Source organism: Pituophis catenifer, unplaced genomic scaffold, assembly GCF_029215685.1.
Source record: "Pituophis catenifer annectens isolate HBS135680 unplaced genomic scaffold, rPitCat1.0.hap2 SCAF_3, whole genome shotgun sequence".
NCBI lineage: Eukaryota > Metazoa > Chordata > Lepidosauria > Squamata > Colubridae > Pituophis > Pituophis catenifer.
The window spans coordinates 195,966,581-195,993,793 of record NW_027256883.1 but is presented as its reverse complement, the minus strand read 5'-3'; the positions used below and the strand labels follow the sequence as shown (position 1 = coordinate 195,993,793).

The 27,213-nt window shown below is 39.5% G+C and overlaps 1 protein-coding gene across 1 annotated transcript in view; it reads left to right on the top strand.

Annotated features, from left to right (window-relative positions):
- The window catches only part of NFATC2 (nuclear factor of activated T cells 2), a 180,650-nt gene that overhangs the window by 66,088 nt on the left and 87,349 nt on the right, over positions 1–27,213 (top strand). Inside the window, exon 6 of the mRNA XM_070940048.1 lies at positions 9,476–9,616. Coding sequence (XP_070796149.1) covers positions 9,476–9,616 — 141 coding nt within the window. The remainder of the gene's footprint in view (positions 1–9,475; positions 9,617–27,213) is intronic.

Below are 27,213 nucleotides of genomic sequence, written 5' to 3'. Positions count from 1 at the left end.
AGAGGGCTGTAAAGCACTATAAAGCAATTTATAAGTCTATGGGCTATTACTATTACAATAAAATCATTCTCCACCCAGCGTGGCAGTGACTATTCCTGCTGGTTGAGTGTGGCAATTTCAGGCCAACACCAAATTTGGAAATATTGGAAGAGATTAATATACCATCAGGCCTCCTGAGTTCTTACTATTTGCTTTTATTTTTCTGGTTCTTAGAATATTAGATTTTTAAAAAGTTCACCCAGGATGACTGCACTCCCAAACCAAAAGCATAAAGTCAGTTTCCTCACAACAATGTTTAACAGATCAGATCATTTTAAAGAAATATTTACACATATATAGTCCTGCAATATAGGTTTACAAATATTGCCTGCTATATTGGAATCAGGTACCCCAGGAAAGACAGAATAGCAACCAAGAGAGCTAATAAATCTTATAAGCATTAGTAACAATTAGTCTCACATTCAACTGATTTTATCAACAAAGAACAGAGATTTACATCATCATCCAGGTATGTAACCTGAACACTGAGAAAACACTCCTTTGTGGGATGGTGAGCAAGCAGAAACCCATCCACTTTGTCTAAGAAACATTTACCGTATTTTTGGACTATAAGACGCACTTCCCCCACCCTCCCCCCCAAAAAATGGGTGGAAGTGTGCATCTTATAGAGAGAATGTTGCTGAAGCCCCGCCACCCGCTGGCCCCCACCCTTCGGCCTCTGCCTCCCAGCAATTTGCCTCCTTGCACCAAACAGCCTGGTCAGCTTCAGCACAGTCTGATTTAGCATGAGCAGCTGATTGGCGGTTGGATCTTCCTCCCGGAATACCACCGGTCAACTATGCCAAGCTATGGGAATCACCGCCCATCACTGCTTCCACCTATCGCTGGCTCCGCATGCCCCATTTTTGGTCTCCGTGTGTCTTGTTCTTGGCCTCCGCGCGCCCCATTTTTGGCCTCCATGTGTCCCATTTTCAGCCCATTCCAGGCGGTGGGGATAGGCAGCAGCGGCAATCCCCGCCACCTGGAACAGCTGATCAGTGGTATTCCGGGAGGCAGATCCAACTGCTGATCAGCTGCTCATGCTAAATCAGGCTGGAGCTGACCAGGCTGTTTGCTGTTTGCTGCAAGGAGGTAAATTGCTGGGAGACAGAGCAGATTTTTTTTCATGTTTTCCTCCCCAAAGGCTAGGTGCATCTTATAGTCTGGAGCGTCCTATAGTCTGAAAAATATGGTATTTTGCTTGGTTAGGTTGAGGGAAATAAAAGGAGAAGAGGTGGATGGAGATCAGAGACCATATTTACCAGTAGTGGTATTCAAATCCCGGCACTACCAGTTTGCTTTCAGTAGCGTGAGGGTGCACGGCGTTTCTGCGCATGCGCAGAGTGTTTTTGATGTCATCTGGGCAGGTGGGCAGAACCTCCCACCTCCGCCACTACCGGTTCACCCGATATTTACTGATTTTTACTCATTTTATCACCAGGAGTCAAACATATCTAGATATCTTACTCTTTTTCACTTCCACCTCTTCTTCCTTCTCTTCATGACTTTTATTATTATTGCTATTGCTGCTGTTATTATCCATTCAACTACAAAGTTGCCCAATCTGTGTTATTATCTTGAACTGCTTGTGTTGTTACTCATAGTTCTTTCAGCCATTTGTCCAATATGCACTCTGATATCTTATTTGTTTGCATATTTGCTGTATTTTTTAATTAGTATGAGGGAAGCAAAGCACACATAACCTGATAAATCCCTTTCTGATGCTTGGGGCTGCCAATTGATATAATCAGGAAAGACGACCTGTAAATTCTTCAGATGTTGTTGAACTACAACTTTCAATATTCACTACCATTGACTGTTTTCTAAGGATGATGGGATTTGTTGTTCAGCTTCGGAGTGTCACTGTTGATCACCGTGATATACAATAATTAATTAGATCCTGCATGATATAAGAGAAAATTGCTGCAAACAGGGTCAAAAATATATATCTGGGGCTATCCATTCTTTGTCTTAATACTTTCTTTCTTTCCATTTCTTTCCCTATTTTTTTCTGTCTCCCAAGAAGCAGACTGCAGATAATGAACAGGGACTTGTTACCAAGGATTTAAGCTGTTGCTATCTCATGGAAAATGTTTGGAATTAGGCTGAAAGTAGTGGCCATGGGCCATGGGAGTATTTGTGTCCTTGCTTAACCCTGATCTAAGGCAAATCTCTATGTTCCTAATAGTTTATCACTTCCTACTAAAGTTCAGCTTTTTACAAATTTCAAAAAAAAAGTTTGTAGGTCAGCTACCAGGAATGCAAATAAATTAAAATTATATTAAATCGAATTTCATTTTGTTCTTACAGTACCTACTTCCTTGTCCTGTCTTTATCTACTCTGCTATATTATTTTTATATCTCCAAAATGCTGAGTTTGGGTATATGTAGCATGCTTGTATGGCTGTTCATGTGCCAGAGCATAGGTTATTTGGAGTAAATCTTGGTAAGTAATTTTTTTTCCTCCTGTGAGCTGAAAGTTAGTGAAAGGTTGCTCTCTCCTGATTGGTAGGGGCAACTATGACTCACATAAGGCGTTTCTCTTTGCCTTGGCAGTGTAGAAAAGAAGAAATAAATAAATTTGTTGTCCAAAATGTGGTTAGGTGTAACAGGGCCAACAAGTCCTTTTTTCATGATTTTATTATTAGTATGTTTTATGCATTACAGACGTTTAAAGCTGGCTTTTTCTGTTTTCATTTCTATTTGTATATTGCCCATTGTTTGCTTTCCCTGCTGAGTCAGGGCTGATGGACACAACAAATTAGTGACATTGGCTGACCATTAACTGCATCAGTCCATCCTCAGTCCTGCTGCCCCTGAGAATTGACCTACATGCAGAGCATAAATCAGTAGTTCTCAAACTTTTCTTCATAACGGATCCACTTTAAATAACTTTTGTAGCTATGGACCATGGCCACGGACCCCCAAGATTTAAGATTTAAATCATAAAATTTCTTCAAGCCTTTGCAGACCCCCTGTGACAACATTGTGGCTCCCAGGTTGAGAACCACTGGCCTAAATAATGACTTGGTATAAAGCAATTTTACCGATGGATCAAATGTCTTCTTCTTTTCTATTGATCCGTCTCCATGAAATAAGCATCTAAGAGCCACTGGTTAGAATGCGGTATTGCAACCTAATTCTGCCGACTGCCAGCAGTTTGAATCTCACTGGCTCAAGGTTGACTCAGCCTTCCATCCTTCCGAGGTTGGTAAAATGAGGACCCAGATTGTTGGGGACAATATGCTGGCTCTGTAAAACACTTAGAGAGGGCTGTAAAGCACTGTGAAGCGGTATATAAATCTAAGTGCTATTGTTATTGCTTTGGTAGCACCTCTGAGAGATCTGCACTTTGAAAATGGACTATAACTCAATGGCAGAATGCATATTTGACTATAGAAACTTCCAGGTTCAGTTCTTAGTACCTCCACTGAAACAAACTTCAAGTAGAACGATGCTTGTCTGAATATGTGGAAAGCCATTCAAACTTGCAGATGTGGCTTAACTCTCAAAATCCTTCAGATAGTATGGCCATTGCAGAGAATTCTGAGAGTGAACACATCTGGAAGTTGCAACGGTGGGGAAATATTGAATGAGACCAATTATATCATTTGGTCAAAATAATGTCATTTTATTGATAAGACTTCTGAGTATACATTGGTGCGTTGTCATAAGGCTGCTTTCTGTATCTTGTGAATATTCGTATAGCTTTCAAAAGCCATAAGAATATTCTGATTTAGTTTATTAAACTTAATGTAATATTATTTTAATAATTTTCTTGGTATGTTTTATACCAAGAATATGTGTGTATACGTACACACATATACACACACATACATACATAAGGTATGCATTTATTTGTATACTTTTGTTTTTTATAAGGGTATAGGATAATTTTGATCAAACAACATGCGTTTGAATACACATCAATATTGGATCAGCTAGGTTTTAAAGGTGGAAATTAATTTAAAATAGTTTTAAAAGCCTAGGGGGGAAATCATTTGCCTAATTCTGAAAAGATAACAATATAGGCATCTAGTAAGTCCTGTAGAAGGAATTCCACAGTGACAAATGTTCTTTATACAGTCATCACCTAACCAATATCTGTCAGAAGACACACAAAGAAAAGCACTTGTAGGTTGATTTCTTTCAAGTAGAGAGAGAATTATTATAAATGAATTATTGCAGCTTACTCTTGTAATTCTACATTTTTCTAATGTTTCTTTAGGAAAGGGTAACAGGGTAACAGTAACAGAGTTGGCAGGAGACCTGTTCTAGAGATTCGAACCGCTGAAGCGCCAAACTTTCTGATCGACAAGCTCAGTGTCTTCGCCACTGAGCCATCTAGTCAGGGTAAAGGATTTCCCCCTTCAAGGAAAATTAGACCATAACTGGACCATCTCTGTCTAGCTTGAGCTAGTAAAAGGTATCTCACTGAAATATTTCCAACAAGGTACTTGTACAGTATCTCTGTAGCAAACCTGAATCTAAGAATATGAATATTTGCAAGTTGAGAATCTTATTTTAAATCCTAAATAAAGTGAATCCATTTTCTGAAAACCATAAGTATTCAAATTGAATGCAGAAAGAATGGTAGAACATAGAATATAGAATAATAGAGTTGGAAGGAACCTTAGAGGTCTTCTAGTCCAACTTCCTGCTTAAGCAGGAGACCCTATACCATTTCAGACAAATGGTTGTCCAGCTTCTTAATAGTCTTGGAAGGCACTCAATTACTGCTGACCATAAGTTCCTGCTTTGTCAGTTACACTCCTTTTAACTATCTCTTTCTTATTAGTGAAGTTAAACAAAAATATTAGTACAATGAAAGAGGATGTGCATTACTGTCATTACAATCTCTGTTTCTTTACCCTAAAACTTTGATCGTGGCATAGATCTATTACTGGAACTACACCGAAATTTTCTCCAGAACTTTCTTTAGCTCTATAAAAAATATTCTCAAGACAGCATTTAAACTTTTGAATATTGTGGTTGGATTTATTTATTTTTTTATATATCATTTAACCTCGCATTTTCAGAACCATAAATCTTCTGTTTAGTGGTAAATCCGATTATTAACTCATCAGGACTGTTACTGTTTATAAAGAATGATTAATCATACATACCATGTGGAAGAAATAAGCAACTTCTGTGAAAGTAATCTCGGCATAAACTACTGGCAGCTTTGTTGGCCAGCTGTGTGGATAATGAAGAATGAAGCACACTAAGTTAAAGAGAAAAGAAGAAACATGTCCCACATTGACAAATTACTGTGATCACTTCTGAACTATAATTTGAGGTTAATTTTAATCACCCAGGGAATGGGTGCAGCCCACTGAATATTAATAGATTCTATTAATGCTAGTTCTCTGAAATTTAATATATATGCATTTGGTAATAAAAGTGTACTGAGTTTCATGTATGCAATAAACCTTTGTTCCAAATTTAAGTTTGGGAATCCTTTTGTGATTGTACAACCAAGTTTAATAGGCTCCCAGCAAAAACTCTTCAGGCAGAAATCTAAAGAGATGATGTCCTCCAGATGGGTTGAGCAACTCATATCAACACAGTCAAAAATATGTATAGATGAGTGTTCTCCAATATAACTGGAGATCATTAGACTGCATCACAGTCCACACAACCAACACCAGATCTCTTCTCCCAGTGTAATTTGCTGTCTGTACCTAAAGGGGTAGCAGCGCAGAGGCAAAACAACCAGTCTGAGATATTAAGAATGGCTCTGTAGTCAAAAGGCAGTTCTGATCTAGCTTAATTCTGCTGTTATTTTATGTTTTGTGTGTTCAAGCTTGAATATCAGCTTTTAGATTAAACATGGAAGCCATTCTTAGAACATAAAACCAGTTTCATTCTGTGTCAGTTTTTTAAAAAAGTTCTCTTTAAAGACAATTCCCACTTGTTTTTCAAATGTATGGAAATTCATATGTACAGTATACAGATTTTTGTCTATGATATGCACTTGATAGTGACCTCTTGAAATAAGTGTTCTTATATGCATTTTAACTCCAAAGACCTTTCTAGCATGCTTTTTCCAACTAAGAATATTTAAAGAATTATCTACCAGTTAGAATAGAATAGAATAGAATAGAATAGAATAGAATAATAGAATAGAATAGAATAGAATAGAATAGAATAGAATAGAATAGAATAGAATAGAATAGAATAGAATAGAATAGATTTTTTTATTGGCCAAGTGTGATTGGACACACAAGGAATTTGTCTTGGTGAGTATGCTGTCAGTGTACATAAAAGAAAAGATACGTTCATCAAGAATCATAAGGTACAACACTTAATGATAGTCATAGGGTACAAATAAGAAATCAATAATCAATATCAATATCAATATCAATCGTAAGGATACAAGCAACAAAGTTACAGTCATATGGTCATAAGTGGAAGGAGATGTGTGATGGGAATGATGAGAAGATTAATAGTAGTGCAGATTTAGTAAATAGTTCGACAGTGTTGAGGGAATTATTTGTTTAGCAGAGTGATGGTGTTTGGGAAAAAACTGTCTTTGTGTCTAGTTGTTCTGGTGCTCTAATTAGAACTGAAGAAGCTTCTTGGATGAGAAACAAAACATTTTCAAAGGAAAAAAACAAGAAAATAGCAATAGTAATAGCACTGAGATTTATATACCACTTCATAGTGCTTTACATTCCTCTTTAAGTGGTTTACAGAGTCAGCATATTGCCCTCAACAGTCTGGGTCCTCATTTTACTGACCTCGGAAGGATGGAAGGCTGAGTCAACCTTGAGGCGGTGAGAAACGAACTGCTGGCAGTTGGCAGATTTAGCCTACAATACTGCATTCTAACCATGGTACCACCACAGCTCTTTCAAAAGGCACAATACAGTTGCCTTTTGAGGGGAAAAAAGCACCTTTGGGACAACTATGACCTGGATGATTGAAGGTTTCCATATACACTATCTAAATGAACGGTCCTTAGTGCTCTCTGAGCTTGGTTGTTTACTTCCAGACGTTTCATTACCCAAATTAGGTATCATTGGTGCTAGTAAGGAGTGGGGTTTGCTCTCAGTTTATATTCTAGTGGGCAAGCCCGTTAAATTGAGAGAGCACCAAGGACCCCTCAAATATTCTCTTTTACTGGTTCAGTACCTAAAGAAATGTTTGAAAACAGTTAGTTATATTCCAATCCATAGTTTTATCCAGAAATTATACATTTCATTCATTAAAAATATCTAGACAATATTCTCCATTATTCTCCATACTCTCTAGTACTGGGGTCTCCAACCTTGGCAACTTTAAGACTTGTGGACTTCTGGGAGTTGAAGTCACAAGTCTTAAAGTTGCCAAGGTTGGAGACCCCTGTCTAGTAGCCACTGTAAAGTGGGAGATTAGCACATCTACTCTGCCCATAGTGTAGTTCTCGTTTCCTGCTCATCATTTAGAAAGCTACTGCTGTCACTTCCTCTAAAAACTTGGCATGATTAAACTTTCAAATGGAAAAATTGTGAAGGCTTTGTCATCGATTTTATGCACCAGTGTACAAACCGTAGGCCAAGTGATGGTATCTCTAAAAAGGATGTTTGCTGGTGGCATATTTTCTTTGCAACCATGGCTATTGTTCATTCCAAGCAGAAGTGATATAAAATGCCCATCTTTAAGCAGAAGGGCTGCACAAATTAGTTTCCAATCCATGAATCAAGACAAAGCACAAGTAGATAGTTAAGGAGATTATTAAGATGTAGAACAAAATTTTCCAGAGACCTTCATTGAAGGGATGAGATTAAAATAGAGGAGTTTGAATTCGGATCTTGAATTTCTAGATCACTTAATCTAAACAACAGCTTGAGAGGTATTAGGAACAGCCCAAAGAAAATATTTGATTTTTTCCAGCTGTTTCAATGGTGAAAGAAAAAAACCCCACCATCTGATGATAGGTGAAATTCTGAAAATTTCATTACTACAAGGAATAGTCCAGCGAGGAAACTAGCTGGATCTTTATTATTGTATGGATGGACCTTTTGTGAGCAAGATGTCTTTCCTTATGGCAAATGATTGTTCTAGATAAGTTGTTACTGAAGGGTCCTTGTTGGTTGTTCTGTGAATTTAAGTAACAAGGGATTTGAAGCTCAAAGTTTGCCTGGCTAGTCTGAAACTGAATTCAGTCTCTCTCTACCTTTTTCCAATCCTTTCTTTCCCTTTGAAAGATTTTATTGCAAAGGCAAAAGGGGTTAAATGCAAAAGTGCTATGTAGAATGCTTCATACCTTTTAAATACAGATCAAAGGTGCCTTACAAGGATAAGCCATTGGACTTTCTGCAACATTTTTCTGCAATTTAGCTCCCTGTCTCAGATTCCTCTGCTTTCACTTATCCCAGTGAAATACGAGATAAAGTATGTTCTAGCTCAGTGATGGCTAACCTTTTCCAGACTGAGTGCCCAAAGCGCACATGCGTGTCCGAACCCCCAAAATGCAATGCATGTGCAGTTCCTGCACATATGCCTCAGCCCCACACATACGTGCCCCACCCCCCACATGCACCCTGCACGGTCTTGCATGTGTGCACACCCCCTGCAGTGTCCCGCCCATGCATGCATGCCCCCTGCATGCACCCCCGCACATGGACAGCAGAGACCAGCTGGCTGGTGGGAGGGGCACGTGCATGCACAGCAGAGCTGAACTGGGGTGACGGCTCATGTGCCCACAGAGAGGGCACTGCATGCCACCTCTGGCACGTGTGCCATAGGTTCACCAACATGGTTCTAGCTACTTAGCTGATTGAAAAGTTGTCCTGTTCCATCTCGGAATAAGTTATGTCTCAGCTCACTGTAAAGAATTTGGGCCTATTGATTGAAATTGAGTCTGCAGGTGGCGATTTTAGGTTTCATGATTGTAACATATGTATAATTGAATATTTGGCCATTGGCTTGGAATGAAACATGGGCTGATTCCAGTTCTGAGTTCTTGTTTGTTAGAGACAAGGAGTAAGGCCAGTAGAGTTGAAATTCTGGAATCAGTTCCTAATTATTATTTCAGTACAGATTTATATTTCCTCTTTTATTTTTAAGCCCTTAATTGAGCCCAGATGAGTGGCAGGGTGGCCTAGAGGTGAAGATGCTTGCCTCCCACTTGGAAGGTTGAGAGTTCAGTCCTAGACAGCAACAGATATTTCTCCATCGGGATGCAAAGAGAAAATATATGCTGCAAACTCCACATAGGTGTAAGGAAGAGCCTCCGCCCAGTAAACACTCAGCTCCATCCAATTGCCCTGACTCCACCCCGATAAAAGGGATTACAGGGTCGTAAAAAGAAAAAAAATGAGTCTTCCAGATAAGTTCTTTGACAGTGAAGAGATGGCAATATTGATAAAATATAACCCGTGAGTACTTCTGAAATTTCCCAATTTTTAAAAAAGATTTAATTTAATTCCTGTGTGTATTTTGTTCACAGCCCAACGTTCGGCTCATGAACTTCCAATGGTTGAAAGACAAGATGTGGACACCTGCCTTGTATACGGTGGACAGCAAATGATTTTAACCGGCCAGAACTTTACAGCCGAATCCAAAGTCATCTTCACAGAGAAGACACCAGGTATGGCATTCTTTTCATTCTTCCTCTCATGTGGCTGATTAAGGAAAGCCATGCCTTGAAGGACCCAATAATAAAAAATAATGTTAAAATGAGGCCAGCAACTGTAGATAAGGAAGCTCTTTTATTATAATTCTTTTCACAAAGGCAGTCAGAAAGAAACAGTGAGATAGCAATGATAGTTTAGTGTCCCATTTTTAGCACCAAACAACCAAACCTGAAGAAAGAGGTTGGAGATTTTCAACTGGAATCTGGATGATCATCTGTCAGAGTTAGTGTAGTGAATCCTACGGTGTGCAGTAGGATCACTTCCAGCTCTATAATTCTAAGGGGTGGAAATTGTCCTTGGTGTCTTCTCTGCCTCTCACAATTTGTTATCTAAGTACAAAGTAAAGACTCCCTCAGGTTGAGTTCAATTACTAAAGACTACAGTATATGAGCATATCCATAACTTCCATAATCAAATAGAAGTATACAGTTTGCTATAGCGTTCAGTTTTTACTTTCCAGTGTAGCCTAGAACCTTGAAATTTTCATAGTGGCTCCTCAAGTACTAATTCAGCCCAACCCACTGTGTTTTGCGGTTCTTCAAGATATTCTAGATGCTACCCCTTGCTAGCTTTTCCATCATGGCAAACCCTAGCTCCATGTCAAAGTCAGAAATAAATTGTACCAAAAGCTGCCTTGATTCCTTTCAGGTTTGTTTCTTCCTTTCTTCCAAATACAAACATTTTACCCACAACCTGGAGTTCTACTCCTACCTGGGAGGTAGGTTAGGCTATTGTTTCTCAATCTGCTGTCCACCAGTTTTGGAAATGCTACAATCCAACTAACATTGTCAGCCATGTTGGCTAGTTATTTTGGAAACAGTAATTCCAGCACCTTTGGAGTGCATTACATATGTTTAGTTTGTCAGATTTCTGTTGTTGTGCACAAAGGGTGTTATGTTCACCTGAGGCAGGGAATGTCTGTTGAAGGAAGTTCATTGTATGCAACTTGTGAAGATATTGGAATCACTTCCCCATTCTTCTGCAGGTTGCCCAGCTCAGATAAGTAATTCTGAAAGAAAATATTGGGTTACTAGTAATCTCATTTTACAGCATATGATACATGGCAGTCTTTCCAAAGGCTGAATGCATTGAATTGTTGTCACATTACCAAAAGTAAGTGGTTATTGTAGTAAGGACACATATAGAAGATGGCTGTCTGAGGTGACTACAGGTGTTAAAACTGTACATTCAGTAGTATATTTACACGGTAATCCCTTACGGAACTCTATGCAAGAATTTTCTCCCAAATGAACCTTTTACTCCCAAATGAGACTTTTGAGGTAGAAATATTTCAAGAATTTTAATGGGCTATGCATGAGTCAGAAGAAGGGATTGTTAATCAGTAGAAATTGGAAGAAAAAATGGAATTGTGACTAAGAACAATAGATGATTTGCTTTGATGATGGGTCTGTTTAAATGAATTTTCACTGAGGTATCTGTGCAAATGGGTCATGAGTTCTTGTTCCTACTAATCACAGCCTCTCTGAGGAGGTCAAAATCTGCAAGATGACTGAGGCAGCATCAAGGGGTGGAGGGCCTTCCTCTTTTGTAGGCATATATAAAACCTGAGGCAGCACTTCAACTGAATGCCAAGTCTGCCGTCTTGTAGTTCCTGACAACACATTGCTGTCAACACCATGATCATGGATTGATTGATTATGTGTCATCAAGTTGGTGCTGACTCTATGTGACCACATAGCTGGATTTCCTGCAGGATGATCACCAGAACTGAACAATATTCAGATTGTTCAGCTTTTAACAGTACTGTAATACAAGAGGGGGGAAGCCATAGGCTCTCCCTGTTGAACCTATGGCTTTGCATTAGGAAATAAACAAAACCAGAAGTACAGGGCAAGTGCTGTATTTCAAGTGATAATTAAATGTATTAAGTATTCAGTTAGAGATTCATATGATCAATCATCTTGTATGACAAAAACCATATTGGGCATTTAGGAACAGTTAATCAGTGATATTACTACCCTTAAGTAATAAAATAGATCTTTATTTTATTTCTGTTTTGGAAATGTTATAAATCTTTGTCCCTACTGGGTCAGGCCAAGATCCATTTTAGTTTGGTACTTAATATCTCACAGTGACCACTGATGCTTTTGGGGTGTTCAAAACTGCGGATCCCAGCACAATGTAACAGAATAGCAGCTTCTCATTTCTTGGAAGTGTCTTCTATTCCAATTGCAGCCAAATACAAGTGAAAACACTGCTCCCAATTTGAACAAATTCCCCAGTAACATTAATGGAGAGGGGGGTATGTGGGGAGTAAGGACAGCCATGTTTAGGAAGCCAATATTAAATTTCCAGTAGATAAATAGAAGCTCCAACTTTGACACCATGACATATTTTTTCACAGTAAGGAATGGCACAAATTAAGATTGTCAAGACTACATTTGTTAAAGAGAGGAAAGAGGGGAGGGAATGCAGATTGGAAGTCAAGACTAGGGCCCAGCCACTGCAATTTGTGTGTGTGTGTGTGTGTGTGTGTGTGTGTGTGTGTGTGTGTGTATGTGTACTCTCTCTGTCTCTGTCTCTGTCTCTGTCTCTGTCTCTCTCTCTCTCTCTCTCTCTCTCTCTCTCTCTCTCTCTCTCTCTCTCTCTCTCTCCAAGTTTGTTGAACCACAACACACTGACTTCCCACATCACAGAGTTGTTCTCTTTCCTGCCTTTGTTCCTCTGCAACTGATAATTGCATACATCCAAATATTTTCACTCCCCAATGGCCTTTTTGATAATCCCGGATCAGTGGTGAAATCCAAATTTTTTTATTACCGGTTCTGTGGGGGTGGCTTGGTGGGCATGGCTTGGTGGGCGTGGCAGGGGAAGGATACTGCAAAATCTCCATTCCCACCCCACTTTGGAGCCAGCCAGAGGTGGAATTTGCCAGTTCTCTGAACTACTCAAAATTTCCGCTACCGGTTTTCCGAACTGTTCAAAATTTCCACTACCGGTTCTCCAGAACCTGCTGATTTTACCCCTGTCCTGGATATAATTGCTCTTCCCTCCAAATCATAGTCTTCTTAATATCTGGGGTAGCAACTGCAACATTAGCCCTGGGGTTATCAGTTGCTGAAACCTTAGGTACATGTTCTTTTGGACTGTATCTACTGTATAGTAGATATTGACTGTACCTTCCCTTTCTTCCCTATTGCTTGCTTGGAATAGTTGCTTTGATTTCTGACCTGAATCATATCTGACCTAAAAAAAAAATCTTTAGGAGGGACCCATTGTTTTTCTTAAATATGCAGTGCAGCAGTTGAAACAATAGTAGTAACAGAGGATAGGAATTTAGCATCCCCGCCCCTAATTTGATTATTGCAAAGGTTCTGTTACCTTCAAAGACCGGTTGACAGTAAAGTGCTACTTCTAGCTTTATAGTTTCTCAGGAACTAGTTCACATTCAGAAGTGTCCGAAGAGGACTCGGTGCATTTCTGTTTTGAGTTTTAAAAGAAAAAAGAAAAGAGACCTAATCTCTACGGAGATTCTCAGTCAATCAATCAATCAGAATAGAGTTGGAAGGGACCTTAGAGGTCTTCTAGTCCAACTCGCTACTCAAGCAGGAGACCCAATACTATTTTAGTCAACTAGATCATGGTTGTCCCAAAGGTGCTTTTTCCAAAGGCAACTGGACTTTGTTTTTCCTTGAAGACATTTCGATTCTCATCCAAGCAGTTCTTCTGAAGAACTGAAAAAGCTCCTTGGATGAGAAGCAAAATGTCTTCAAGGAAAAACAAAGACAGTCCAGTTGCCTTTTTAAAAAGCACCTTTGAGAAGAAGCCTAACGGTCCCTCCTCTTCCTTTGTATTCCACATTGAAACTTTACCATTTGTAGACGTCCACAGTCTTTGAAGAAAAATTTGAAAGGTCATAATGGAAGTTTCTAGAAAGGAATCTTCAGCTCAACTTTCCAACTTTTCTTCAATTTATAAAAGTTGCTTATGTTTTCTCATGTCATGCAGAGAGATACAGAAAATATACATGCTCATCAGAATATTAACTACTGGTGGCTTGTCTGCCATTGGTATCCAATGTAATCATTTGGGTAATACTGATGGCTTAAAGAAAAAGTGGAGAAGGGAATAAGAGCTCTAATCAGAATTTCTAAAGGGAATTATTATTTTATTATGGTAATCAGCCATATGGATCTTAATGGACAGGAATGAAGGCAGTTCTAAGGCTGACCTAATCCTTTTATCACTTTGGTGCCTTGTTCTGGATTTTTATAGAGTCCATCACATCAAAGCATAACTGCAGATCTGAATATACATATGTATATCTAATTGTTTAGTTGTTTCTGGAGAGCAACAAGCAACATGTATTGCTTTATTAAACAGATGTTGATTTTTTTTTCCATTGAATCTGTGATAATCTCCAAATAGGAATACAAAATTGAATTTAACCACAAAATTACACCATTATAAAATCATGGAAATTCAAAGGTTATGAGATCATTAAATTGCAATATCATAAAGGTGTAAAATCCCAACATTGGAAAGCCATTATTATTATTATTTTTTAAAAAAACTAGAACAATGGGATAGAGCACCCCAGACAGTTAAAAACCTGAGTGAACAGTGTTTGCAGCTGATACCCAAACCTTACAATTTTAGTACTATTCATTTCTAAACAAGGGGGAGGGGTCCACAATCAAGTTAAGAATTAAGAATGTTATACCTTTAATAGTATAACTATTAAAGGTGTAATAATAGCTGCAAGTTCCTAGCAATTATGCCATCGTTGTAAGAATTTACCACCAAATCTTATAGACTGCTAAGTAGTAAGGACCAGTGGTGAAATTCAATTTTTTTTACTACCGGTTCTGTGGGCATGGCTTGGTGGGTGTGGTGTGGCTTGGTGGGCATGGCAAGGGAAGGATACTGCAAAATATCCTTCTTGGGGGAAGGATATTGCAAAATCTCCATTCCCACCCCACTCTGGGGCCAGCCAGAGGTGGTATTTGCCGGTTCTCCAAACTACTCAAAATTTCTGTTACCGGTTCTCCGAACTGCTCAAAATTTCCGCTACCAGTTCTCTAGAACCTGTCAGAACCTGCTGGATTTCACCTCTGGTAAGGACTACTACCGGTATGTCATCATGCCTGCTTTGTTGATTAATTATCTAGCAAGATTCTTAGGTTTATATGTGTATTTTAAAATCAATTTTGACTTCTTGCAACGGCTTGGACAAGTCGATGCATTTTTCTTGGCAACATTTTCAGAAGTATTTTTTTCATTATCTTCTTCCTAGAGCTGAGAGAGAATGATTGGCCCAAAGTCACCCAGCTGGTATTCTGCTTAAAAGGAACTCCCAGTATCCCAGTTTCTAGTCCAGTGCCTTTAACCACTACACCAAGCTGGCTCACACTTCTTAAATTAGGATGGTTTATTCATCATTGCTATGTCAGATAGTTTTCATTTTGTTGTAATTGTTTTTCCTTTGCTAGCCTTAATTGCTGTAATCTTTTACTGGACTACTGGGGCTCCCCTTGAAGAGCACCCGGAGGCTCCAACTGGTCCAGAATGCGGTCGCGTGGGTGGTTTTGGGGGTCCCATGTAACACCTCTCCTGCATGAGCTGGTCTTCCGGGTGCGCTTCAAGGTATTGGTTACCATCTTTAGAGCGCTCCATGGCTTAGGACCCGGCTATTTACGAGACCGCCTTCTGCCACCGATAGCCTCCCACCGACCAGTATGCTCCCACAGAGAGGGGCTCCTCAGGGTGCCGTCGGTCAAACAATGCCGACTGGCGGCCCCCAGGGGGAGAGCCTTCTCTATGGGGGCACCTACCCTCTGGAATGAGCAGCCCCCGGAGATACGGCGGATCCCGGATCTACACACCTTTCACCGTGCCCTAAAGACGTTTTTATTCCAACAAGCCGGGCTGGCCTAAACTCTTTTAAATTGTTTTAATTTTTAAACTGTTTAATTATGGGTTTTAATACAGGGGTGCATTTAATTGTGGGCCAAATTAATTTAATCGGATTTTAATACTGTTTTTAAATTTTGTATTTCTTGTGTTTTATCTGTTGGCTGTTCACCACCCTGAGTCGGTATATAAATATAAACAATAAATAAATAAATAAATAAATAAATAAATAAATAAATAAATAAATAAATAAATAAATAAATAAATAAATAAATAAATAAATAAATAAATAAATAAATAAATAAATAAATATAATTACAGTATCATGAAATGAACACCACTCAAAGTTGCATTTGGTTGGAGTAGCATATCAGCCCAACCAATAAATAAATACACAACTTGCTTTGTTTTGAAGACTGATCTTTCAAGTGGAACTATTCAGATCTGAAGAACAGTTCTTTTAAATGTTACACCCTTCCATTTATGCAATATTTTTAAAAGTGGCCTGTTTATTTATTTATTTATTTATTTATTTATTTATTTATTTATTTATTTAATTCAATTTGTATACCGCCCTTCTCCTAGTGGACTCAGCCAAAACTAAAACACATAATACAAAATTTAAAATTATTAAAAGAATTATATACTTTGGCCCAATTATAAAACAATTCGAATTAAAACCCATTGACAGATTAAAAGCTAAACAACTAAAAAACTAAAAAAGGTTTTATTACTCTTTATTTTACTAGGTTCACATCTTATTGTAGGTTATGATGATTGCAGATTATCATTGGAATCCCAAACTTCCACTTTACTTTGGAGTTAAGGCTTTGAAGGGCATGTTTTAACAGCCTTTTCCATCCATACACAGCAGCTGCAGACTTCGTCTGCATTCAAATACAGGAAAAGTACAGAAAAATTGTAGATTTATCTATGGGAACTTATGCATCAGTTTGTAATCAGGCTGCAACTTGTATAATTTGTACATAATGTTAATGAATAGCTCAAAGGATAATAAAACTACCGTAAGATCTTGGAGCAAGGGCTACATATCCTCCCTGGTGAGGCTGTCAGTTATTTTCCTGATTGTTGATTCTAGGAAAAAACTTGCATTTTTATAAAAAGGAAATAGCAAAAAAGAGAAGAAAAGCACACCAGCAGCTGGAAAGGAAAGCATGCCCCCTTATCTCTCCAGTTCACTTGGATGACTCATGGGGAATGGAGACAGCCAGAAGCAGCTTTCAAAGCCGCATCATGAGCCCTGCAAATGATGTGGCTGCTTTAATGGTTTGGGGGTGGGGAAGGTGCTTTGAATATTTTGTAGCGCTTGACAAGGCTCCTGTTTACAGGTCTAACTTGTAACCAGGGGTGAAATGCTCCCTGTTCAGACCAGATCGCTCGATCTGGTAGCGATGGAGGCGGGTGGTTCGGAGAACCGGTAGCAAAAATCCTTGCCCCCCCCCATGCCCAGCTGAGCTGCGCGATCATCAGAGGCTTTTTTTCTTTTAAATGCCTCTGACGATCCAAGCTGAGTTGCCTGATCGTCAGAGGCATTTAAAAGAAAAAAAAGCCTCTGACGATCAGGCAACTCAGCTGGGATTGTCAGAGCCTTTTGAAAGCATTTCTTTTACAACCTCTTTGCTGGAGAGGTTGTAGAAAAAAATATTTTAAAAGTTTTAAAAAATGGCCACGCCCACCCAGTCACATTACCTCCTCCCCACCAAGCCACGCCCACAGAACCGGTAGTAACAAATTTTAGATTTCACCACTGCTTGTAACCATAAGTCACAGCACTGTTAAGTGTGTGAAGCTGAAAGTGGGGGAGAGGTACCCATTAGTATGATGGAAATGGGAGAGTTAAATTTCTCAACTTCATGCAGTTAATCTACTTATGCTCCCTGAGATTATTTTGAGACAGAGCTAGGGAACCAGCCAAATTTTAATTTCCGTAGCTAGCCACAAGACTATCAGTTAACAGTAACAGAGTTGGAAGGGATCTTGGAGGTCATCTAGTCCAACCCCCTGCTCACAGGAGACCTGTACTAGGGATTCGAACCACCGAACTGCTGACCTTTCTGATCGGTGGCTCAGTGTCTTAGCCACTGAGCCACCTAGTCAGATCCCTCTCCCCCAATGAACTACAGATTCCAGACCTTTAAACAGAAAGGTAGGACAGATATCCCACTCTGATTTTCTACCCGTGTCTTCCAATTCAAAAACAGTTACAGTTTAGACCAGCAGTTTAGGCTATCACTTCCAAACTTCTTATCTAATTAGAAAGTCAAGCCACTGGTCTGCATCATCTGGATCTCACCCCGAAAGTAAGGTAGGTGTTAAATTGCAATACATTGAAGCTGGCCCATGAAAATAACTGACCTTTGCTGTGTTGGCTTGACTATACTACATATTAATGAGATCAGCATGCAGTTTATAAAAAGACCCAGTCATTCTAAACCTGGCACAGGAAATGGTGGAAGGAAGTGAACTCTGGGGGAATGGGAGTTTGCAAATTTGTGCTCTAGCAGCATCTGAATAAAGCTCTTGTGTTTTATTTTTTTTTTAAAAAAAACCAACCAATGTATGCAATACACATGTAGTATGTGTGTGCTTTGCACCATCTGTGGATGATGCATCATAAGTGGAATGCCACATTGCATTCGCTTAAATGAACCTTGTGGTGTTTGAGTTCCTTATATACCTCTCCTCCCCAAAGCAATGAGGATGCTAGGACTAGCAATCCTTTCTGGGTGAGGAATGTTAGTACTGTGCAAAGGTAGATGAGTAGAGGTGGGAATATGTAAATTGAAGTTCACTCTTGGCAGGGAAGCATAGGGTACTTTGGGGCAAATCATCCCCAGCATGTCTCATTGTGTGTGTGTTTTAATGCAGATAAAGGGAGGTTTCCACATAAGCGATCTTGAGCTTTTTGAGGAAAGGCCTGATAACATATCTAATAAATAAAAGGCTGAATTCTTAAGTTTCTACAACTCTTGAAGACAGTGCAGTCTGGAATGATGCTTAAAGTTTGTTTGGGTTTTTACTGCCCCTTTATTGAGCCTTTAGCTACCATATTTCCCCCCTAAAAGGGGGTGAAAATTTAGGTGTGTCTTATACACCGAATGTAGCCCCACCCACATACTGTCCCCCACCCTTTGGCCTCTGCCTCCCAGCAGTTACCTCCTTACAGCAAGCAGCAAGAAGAAACAGCCCATTTCAGCTTCAGCACAGCCTAATTAGCACAAGTTGATTGGATCGGCCTCCCGACTCTCATCTGTTTTGATCTCAGCTGTTTTGCGGGGCCTCTGCTGCTTGCTGCAAGGAAGTAAATTGCTGGAGCAGTTTTTTGTTTCATGTGCTAATCAAGCTATGCTGAAAATAAAAATGAAAGTAAAGCAGGCTGTTTGCTGTTTGCTGCAAAGAGGTAAAATTGGTGGGAGGCAGAGGCAGATTTCTTTTTCTTATTTTCCTCACCAAAAAAGGTAGCTGTGTCTTATAGTCCTGTGCATCTTATACTCCGAAAAATACGCTAACAGTTAAAAATATGTGCTATTGGAATCTTCGGTGCTCTTTGAGTTTTCTTGCAGACATTTCATTACCCAACTAGGTCATATCCCTAGTGCTAGTGAGTGTGGGGTTTACTTTCTGTTTATGTGCAGTAGCTTATCCTGTCAGCGTTGGTGGGGTTGTTGTTTTATCCTTGGTAGTTCCTTGATTAAGACATTGTTTACTGCTTGATTGTTTATCTGGTGTTTCTCTCTTCTTATACCAAACAGAATCTCCTTATACCAAACAGAATAAAGATTAAGTTGTCTTGAGTTTATTTCTCACCCTCTATTCCTTCCCAGGGTTAAGTTGATATTTACTTAAAGATTCTTGCATTCCTTCTTTGAGGGTATTTCCATACTCATCTATGAGAAATCCAGTGATTAACTGGGAGCAGAGGTCATTGAAGCAGGATAGGGATTGGCAGTAGGGAAAACTGATTTTGTGGTGGGATAGTTGTCTAGTGTCTTAAGACGCAATGATAGCACTTCAACTCAACAAAGGAGAAAACCCCCTAGTTAGTTTCCATGAGAAGGGAATTGGCCCCAAAATGAATCTTATTTGCAGACGTTAATCTGTTACTTCATTAATGCAAGCAAATCTCCTTTCAATTTAATATCTCCTTCTTGTGGATTACTATTCCATCAAAAAAAACTAGGTTTCAATTTACTTTCCAGAGAATTTCCATCTTCTCATGTCCCTTTTTTAATTAATGGAATTGAGGCTGTAGAAAGCTGTATGAGGACTAAAGAATAATCGTGCATTGATACAAAACCTTCACATTTGTACATTTTGTACCTCACTTGATATCTTCCAAAAACTTACAAACAATGTTATGTGATCATTTTCTACTAAACCATTTGATTATTTTCAGTTTTGAAGTCCCCATCTCTCCTGCATGCCTCAAAAAGAACACTTTTTCCCCCAGATCATCTTCCTGAGGCTTTTCACCAAGAGAAAAATCTCTTCATAGTAAAGAAATATGGCATGCCTTTTTTTTTTTTTTTTTACTTTATAACGTAATTCATAGAACATGTTTTAATTTCTGCCAGTGGCAGAAATGAAAATAATGTTAGAAAGAAAAGTGGGATGATACCCACTTTATTCCTAGCTGAGTGAAGGAACATTCAGTTTTCTTACTCCCAGGAAATATTGCTCTGCAGAATATCGGGTTCCAAAGCAATATCGGGATTACTTGGTTTTCAACAACAGCACAATCTGAATTGCCTTACAGAAAAAAAAGTGTCAAAATTCATCCATTCAGTCACAGTCGCCCTATCCTTCCTGACATGCCTTCAAGATTGTTCTGACCTGGTACAGTTTGACTTTGTGATTATTATCTAGCAGCTGCGAATTTTCTGCCCTGGCTGGTATTGTTGCAAGTAGTACAATTGCACCCAGGGCCTGAATACATAGAAACATACAGTTACTGTTATTTTAGTCTATTTACAATTGTTCTATTTTACTGATATTATACTCCCAATATTGTATAATATGGATAGACATACAGTACAATAGGGGGCTGATAGGCCTCAGAGGCTTTGAAGAATAGGTTGAACCTTTCTTCTCTGAGACAGACCCTGAAATATTGAAAGAATGCTATCATATCACCACAGTCCTTCTCTTTGTTAGACTAGACATACTCATACCTGCAACTGTTCATCATATGCTTTCGCTTTCAATTCCCTAATCATCTTTGTTGCTGTTCTCTCTTTCTAGAGCCGTGATGATGAACCTATGGCACGCGTGCCACAGGTGGCATGTGGAGCCATATCTGTGGGTACGCGAGTGTTGCCTAGCTCAGCTCCAGCACGGATGCGCGCACTGGCCAGCTGATTTTCGGGCTTTCTGGAAGTCGGGAAACGAGCCATTTCCGGCCTCCAGAGGGCCTCTGGGGGGCTGGGGAAGGCTGTTTTCACCCTCCCCAGGCTCCAGAGGCTATCTTGGAGCGAAAAACGGACCTTCCGGGCCCACCAGAAGTCAGGAAACAAGCTCTTTCCAGCCTCCGGAGGGGTGGGGAAGGCCGTTTTCACCCTTCCCAGGCTCCAAGAAAGCCTCTGGAGCCTGAGGAGAGTAAAAAACGGGCCTACTGGGTCCACCGGTAACCTTTTTTGTCATCGCATACCAAAAGCGGGAGGAATGTGGGAGGAGCATTGAATTATGGGTGTGGGCACGCATGTGCACAACCCCCCCCCCCACACACTCCCCCCACTTTTGGCACGCAATGGCAAAAAGGTTAGCCATTACTTGTTCTAAAGTCTTATCATTTTTATTTTTTTTTATTATGGTAACCAAAACTGGATGTAGTGTTCTAAATGTGGTCTTACCAGTGGAATATAAAGCGGCTCTAGTACTTCATGTGAACTTGATACTATCTCTCTGTTGATGCAGCTTGTGATTACATTGGCTTTTTTCACAGCTGCAGCACATTGCTGGCTTCTATGTAAGTGGTGGTCCACCTAATCCTTCTGTTACTGCTGTTGAGACAGGTATCTTCTATTCTACACCTGTGCATTTGGGTTTTTTTTCCTTGCCTAGGTATAAGACCTTACTTTTCTTACTTACTGAGTTGCATTTTGTTGGATAGGACCCAGTGTTCAAGCCTGTCAACATCCTTCTGAATCTTGAGCCTATCTTCTAATGTGTTGGCTATCCCCCTCTCCCCCAGCCTCGTGTCATCTGCAAATTTGATGAGTTTCCCTTTTATCCTTTCATTTAAATCATTTATGAAGATCTTGAAGAGTACTGGGCACAAGACAATTTTTTGAGGTACCCTACTGCATGCTTCCCTTCAGGTAGATGTAGTTCCATTGAAGACTACATGTTGACTACATGGTTGGTCAGCTAATTATAAATCCATCCGGTGGTGATGCTGTCTATCCCACATTTTATTATCTTACCAAAAATTAGGGTGTGGTCTGCTTTGTCAAATGCCTTACTGAAGTCTAAGTAACGCGTGCCCACAGTATTGCACTGGTCTACCAATTATAGTCACTTTTTCAAAGCATTGCAATACTTTCAGATTTGCAAGTTTCTGTTAATATTACCTTACAATAAAGTTAGAGCTAATCAGGGGTGAAATCCAGCAGGTTCTGACAGGTTCTGGAGAACTGGTAGTGGAAATTTTGAGTAGTTTGGAGAACCGGCAAATACCACTTCTGGCTGGCCCCAGAGTGGGGTGGGAATGGGGATTTTGCAATATCCTTCCCCTGGAGTGGGGTGGGAATGGAGATTTTGCAGTATCCTTCCCCTGCCACACCCACCAAGCCACACCCACAGAACTGGTAGTAAAAAAAATGGATTTCACCACTGAATCTAATACTTCTGGGTGTGCTTCTTGTCTGGGCTACCTTACAAAAAGCTGACCTGTATGGAGGAGAGGCTAACAGAATTATAAAGCTGTAGCAGTTTTGGCAAGGAGAATAACGTGAACATTGACGACTGTAGCTTTGTGAATGTTCTATGAGAATTTCTACTTTTTTTTTTAATTGTAGCTCTTCATGTCTTTGACTGCTTATACAAGCATTTCTATAATACGGTCAGCAAGTGTCAGATGGAAAATAGGGGAATCCCAGACGAATCTTGTGAAATTGGGGTGGGGGTGGAGAGGGGAGGTGGAGATAATCCTGAAAATAAACACTCAAGAGAAAATAAGAGGGTGGCCGTAGAAACTCAGTTGCCATAACTGAAAAAAGAATTAGTGACAGCGTGGAATCCAGTGTTTTGGAAAATCTCTCTGCATGACACACGGTTTTGGAATTTTGCAACTGGTAAGCTCTCTGTTAACAAAGGCAACTACTTCTGGCTTGGATTCCCTGGCTTGCTACACACTACGGGGGCGCCTAAAAACCAGCCTGTCAGTGATTATCAAGCTTTGCAGGGTATTTGTTTAAAAGCAGCAACTGCCTTTTAATGCATTTGTCTTGGAACTGAGGAAAGGCAGAAGGAGGAAGAGAAAGAATCTTCTATCACCTGTTGAAAGCTAATTGATCCCATTAAAAAGCTGGCACACAGAGTGGAATTCCCTAGTCTCCCACTTAGTCATCGCATCCTGGTGTGACTCATTTCATTACACGGTGGTTCCCAGTGGTTTTATTTTGAGTGGAGCTTTTGTTTCCTGAAATGTTTGTGCATTTTTTCTTCTTCTTCCATGTTGTTTCTTGAATCGCATAAGATATTTGTTGAACTAAACCTAGAACCAGATCGGCCCCTGCTGTTTGACTGCTGAGCCACTGTTATATTCTGTTCAGATGAGCTAGAAAGGGGGATAAACTTATTCTCTGGGTACAAAATGTCAATTTTGGGGTTGGGCTACAGAGTGGATGACTAATAACCCTGGCCGTTTCCCAGCCAGACTTTGACATGTATGTTTGGCCTTGGTGAGTCATTCCTTGGGTGCTTTCTTGGTTAAATTAAAATACTGGCCTGTTTAAATAACTATGGTCTCTTCATCCACTTGAACAAACACGGTGACCACAGAATGTAGCTCTTCTTGAAGAAAGAAAATGTTGTTGTTGTTTTTTACTTCTGGAAATCAAATTCTCTTAAGCTGCTATAACAGCTTTTCTAAACACACGGAGATGCCCTATGTGATTAATCATGCACAATCTACAAGGTAGCAATGGTAGCTTAAGAGAATCGTTTTACTTGATCAGGATGACGGTCTGTGAAGTCCGAACTTAAATCACCAGACCATCAAGCCAGATAATTGTGGAAGATTACAAGAAGTTGGGTAGAACTGATATGTAGTTAATTGTCTGTGGTTATGCTAACCTAGGTCTAATGGGGAGATGCTAACACACGTCTTTGGGAGCCTCAGCAGATGCATCTAAGCTATTTAGAGGTGACTGAATAGGAATTATGTAAGAGCATAGCATCAGAATTAGCTATTAAGTTTGAAAGCATTCAGGAAAACTGTTAAGTCAGGTCTTTCATTATTGAGAACCAAAGTGATTTTTACAGAAGATTGTGTTAGTTGCATTTGACTTTTCAAAGGTAGCTGAAGATTTGCTTACACTTTATGGAGTAGCATATTGTTGCCTTGCTAGTCATTCTACATAGACTTTGGTCCAGTGCAAATGGTGGTTTATAACAAAGATCTTATGTAATATTTTAGACTAATGTCAATGATAGGGGCATATACGGTACTTATATAGTAGAAAATGGACTTTCTGTCTTCAGAACAAAAATATTGACTGATGAAAAGGGTTGGGTAAATAATAACTGAGAACAGCCCTGATCTCTATTTATTTATCAAATTTATTTTATCAGATGTATTTCCTGCCCATCTCACAGTTCATCTAAGGGTTAGGGTTCAAATTCTACATCTATTCTGTTGCTATAATTCTTATTCAGCTAACAAATTGACTTTGTTGTGCTTATCTATTTAAATTTTATGGACAATGAACCATAAAATGGTGATGATGAGATATTGACCGATTTGGATTTAATTAAGGGTTACTTAGGAACTAGTTGGAATGCTAGGCTTGGACATTAAATTTGGTAGTATTTGGATAGTGCTTGGGTGAGAGACTATTGGGAAATATGAAGGCGGTAAGATAGATTTGGAAGTTTAAAAAACACCCTGGAAGATGGTCAAGGCAAACCCAATCATTTTGCTGCTGAAGAACTATATAGATATATCCATGGAGTCCAGTTTGAAGAAACATTGTTGGTGCACTCACTCCCTAACATTAAGCCACAACATCATTACATCTTCTGCTAAGTTGTTGAACAATTCTGTAGCTACCCTTCTCCTTGCAGTGTGTTCTGTCACTGGGGGCCTTTTGGAAAGCCACCAAGACATGGTTGGGAGATTGACCCAATGGCAGGTATCTAGCAGTAAACAATGCCCAGCAGTAAACAATTGTTTCCCTGTAAAATTCCCACAATATTATTTTTTGTATTTTTGTAAGTTACTCAGAGCCTTTTTAGGAATTAGGTACCATATTAATTGCAGAAATAAAGAAATAGGAATCAGCATGGCACAATGGCTTGGTTTGCATATAATAATAAGCTACAATAGAAGAGTTCATGCATCAAGCAAAATCATAAAACCAAGCCAGCAAATTCATACATAAATCCAGGTCCATGGCAAAGCTAGCCTAGATTGATTACTCATGCCGAATCCCACTTGTGTTGATTGGATCAGATGTACTATTGGAAGCTACAGTAGATTTTTTTTTTCATCCACAATAACTTAAATAAATGTTACTTATTTTGGACACTTTATTTGACAGTCTGTCAAGTTGCTGCTCAAAAACCTCAGAGTAAGCTTGTGAGAAATGCAAAGAGAATTTCCCAAACCTCTTGGTTGATCTCTTATGCCAGCTCAGCTAAGCTGTGGCAGAAAACACATTTTTGCCGCCATTTCACAAACCCCTATTCATGAGTAAGGGATTGTGAGTAATGTGTGCAGATTTGGGGTACCCTTTAATTGGCTAATTAAGCAAAACAACTCTGAGGGTACTGTAATAGATCAAATAAGATTTACCTAATGCAGGCTGACGTCTTGACTTCTCCTAGAGTTTGGCACAAAGCTTGTGGTCCAATCACAGCTTGAGTTAAACAAGATAGAATTACACATTTCCCTTAAAAATGCATTTAATCCTGTAAAGAGTGCTGACACTATTAGATCTTCTGCTAGACCTTAATTTCATATTATGCCTCCATGCAAAATCTGAACAAAGTAGAAATATCACTCAAAGAAACACCTTTTGATATGTGTGCGCAGCCTTTTTTATAGGCATGGCTGGGATGGTTTTTAGATGGCTTTTACAACCCTTAATCCCTTGTATCAGGGTGCAGTCAAGGAGATTGAATGGAGCTGAGCATTTACTGGTCAGATGCCCTTCCTGATGCCTCTGTGGGGTTCACAGCAGATAATTTCTCTTTGCGCCCTGATGGAGAAACATCTGTTGCTGCCTAGGATTGTACTCTCAGCCTCCTGAGTGTGTGGCAACCATCTTCACCTCTAAGCATCTGGTACATCTTTTAGTAAAATGTGTCTGAAGGGAAGAGATATGAGAATAATATGTGGAGATATGAGAATAATATGTGGAGTCCTTGGTGATCTCTGAGCTTGGTTGTTTGCTTACAGATATTTCATTAACAAACTATGTAACATCATCAGTGCTAGCATAATATCTGTTAAATGCATTTATGGCTTCTTTGCACTGTCTGTATTCATATAGTTAGCTTGGCGGAGAAGGACCCATGTGACTGATGTTGCTTGAAACAGGGTGAAGTCAACAAGCAATTTGCACTTTAGATTAATGTTAATGTTATGTGCAACCATGGGACTCTAGCTGTGGAATTGTGGAAGAAACCAGGGAATGAAATCACTAACCAATTAACAGATCATGTTTTTATTGACTCTGAAGCATGAGTCAACAAAAACAAGGATGGGCAGAATATATGCATGAGAGCCTCTTATAGTCCCTAGTTGTTCATAACATAGTCTGTTTCCAAAAGAAAGAAGGTGAAGATAAATAATCATACCATATGTATCCGGTATGGTTTTGCAGAAGCACTATAAATATTTTCATATCCAGGTAATCAGCCCTCTGGCTTACTACCTCAGTTTACCTCCCATTATGAATGTCTACCCTGTTTTCCTCTGGCCCGTATTAAAATGATACCATTCATAATTAGCAACAGCAATTACGGTTCTGTATTTATGTAAAAGCCAGAGTAAGAAGAAGAATGATTGCTGAAATTATGGTTTCTGGAAACATCAAAAGTTTTTGGTAACCTGAGCAAAGTAACAACCATTAGAATGATCCTGGAATGTCCATAAAAAAGGCCCGTGCTAGATTAGCTTCACTACTACCCATACAAGATAGATTATTATTATTATTTTACTTCATTTGCCCTTAACAACTTGCTTTTAGCTGCACAACGCTCTTAGGGGACATCAGAAATCTCAACTGAGGGTCCACACAGAGGAAGATCCTCGAAATGGTTTGAACTGCGTAGCACATTCTTATCTTGGAATTGTTTCCTACGTTGACTGGTTCCAATTGGGGAATGAAAAAGATTCCCATGCAGACAGACTTGCATTGTCGACATTCCCAGCCTGAACTCTGGATGTTGAAGAACCCCAAGTTAGACCACTTACACATTCTGCTCTTTG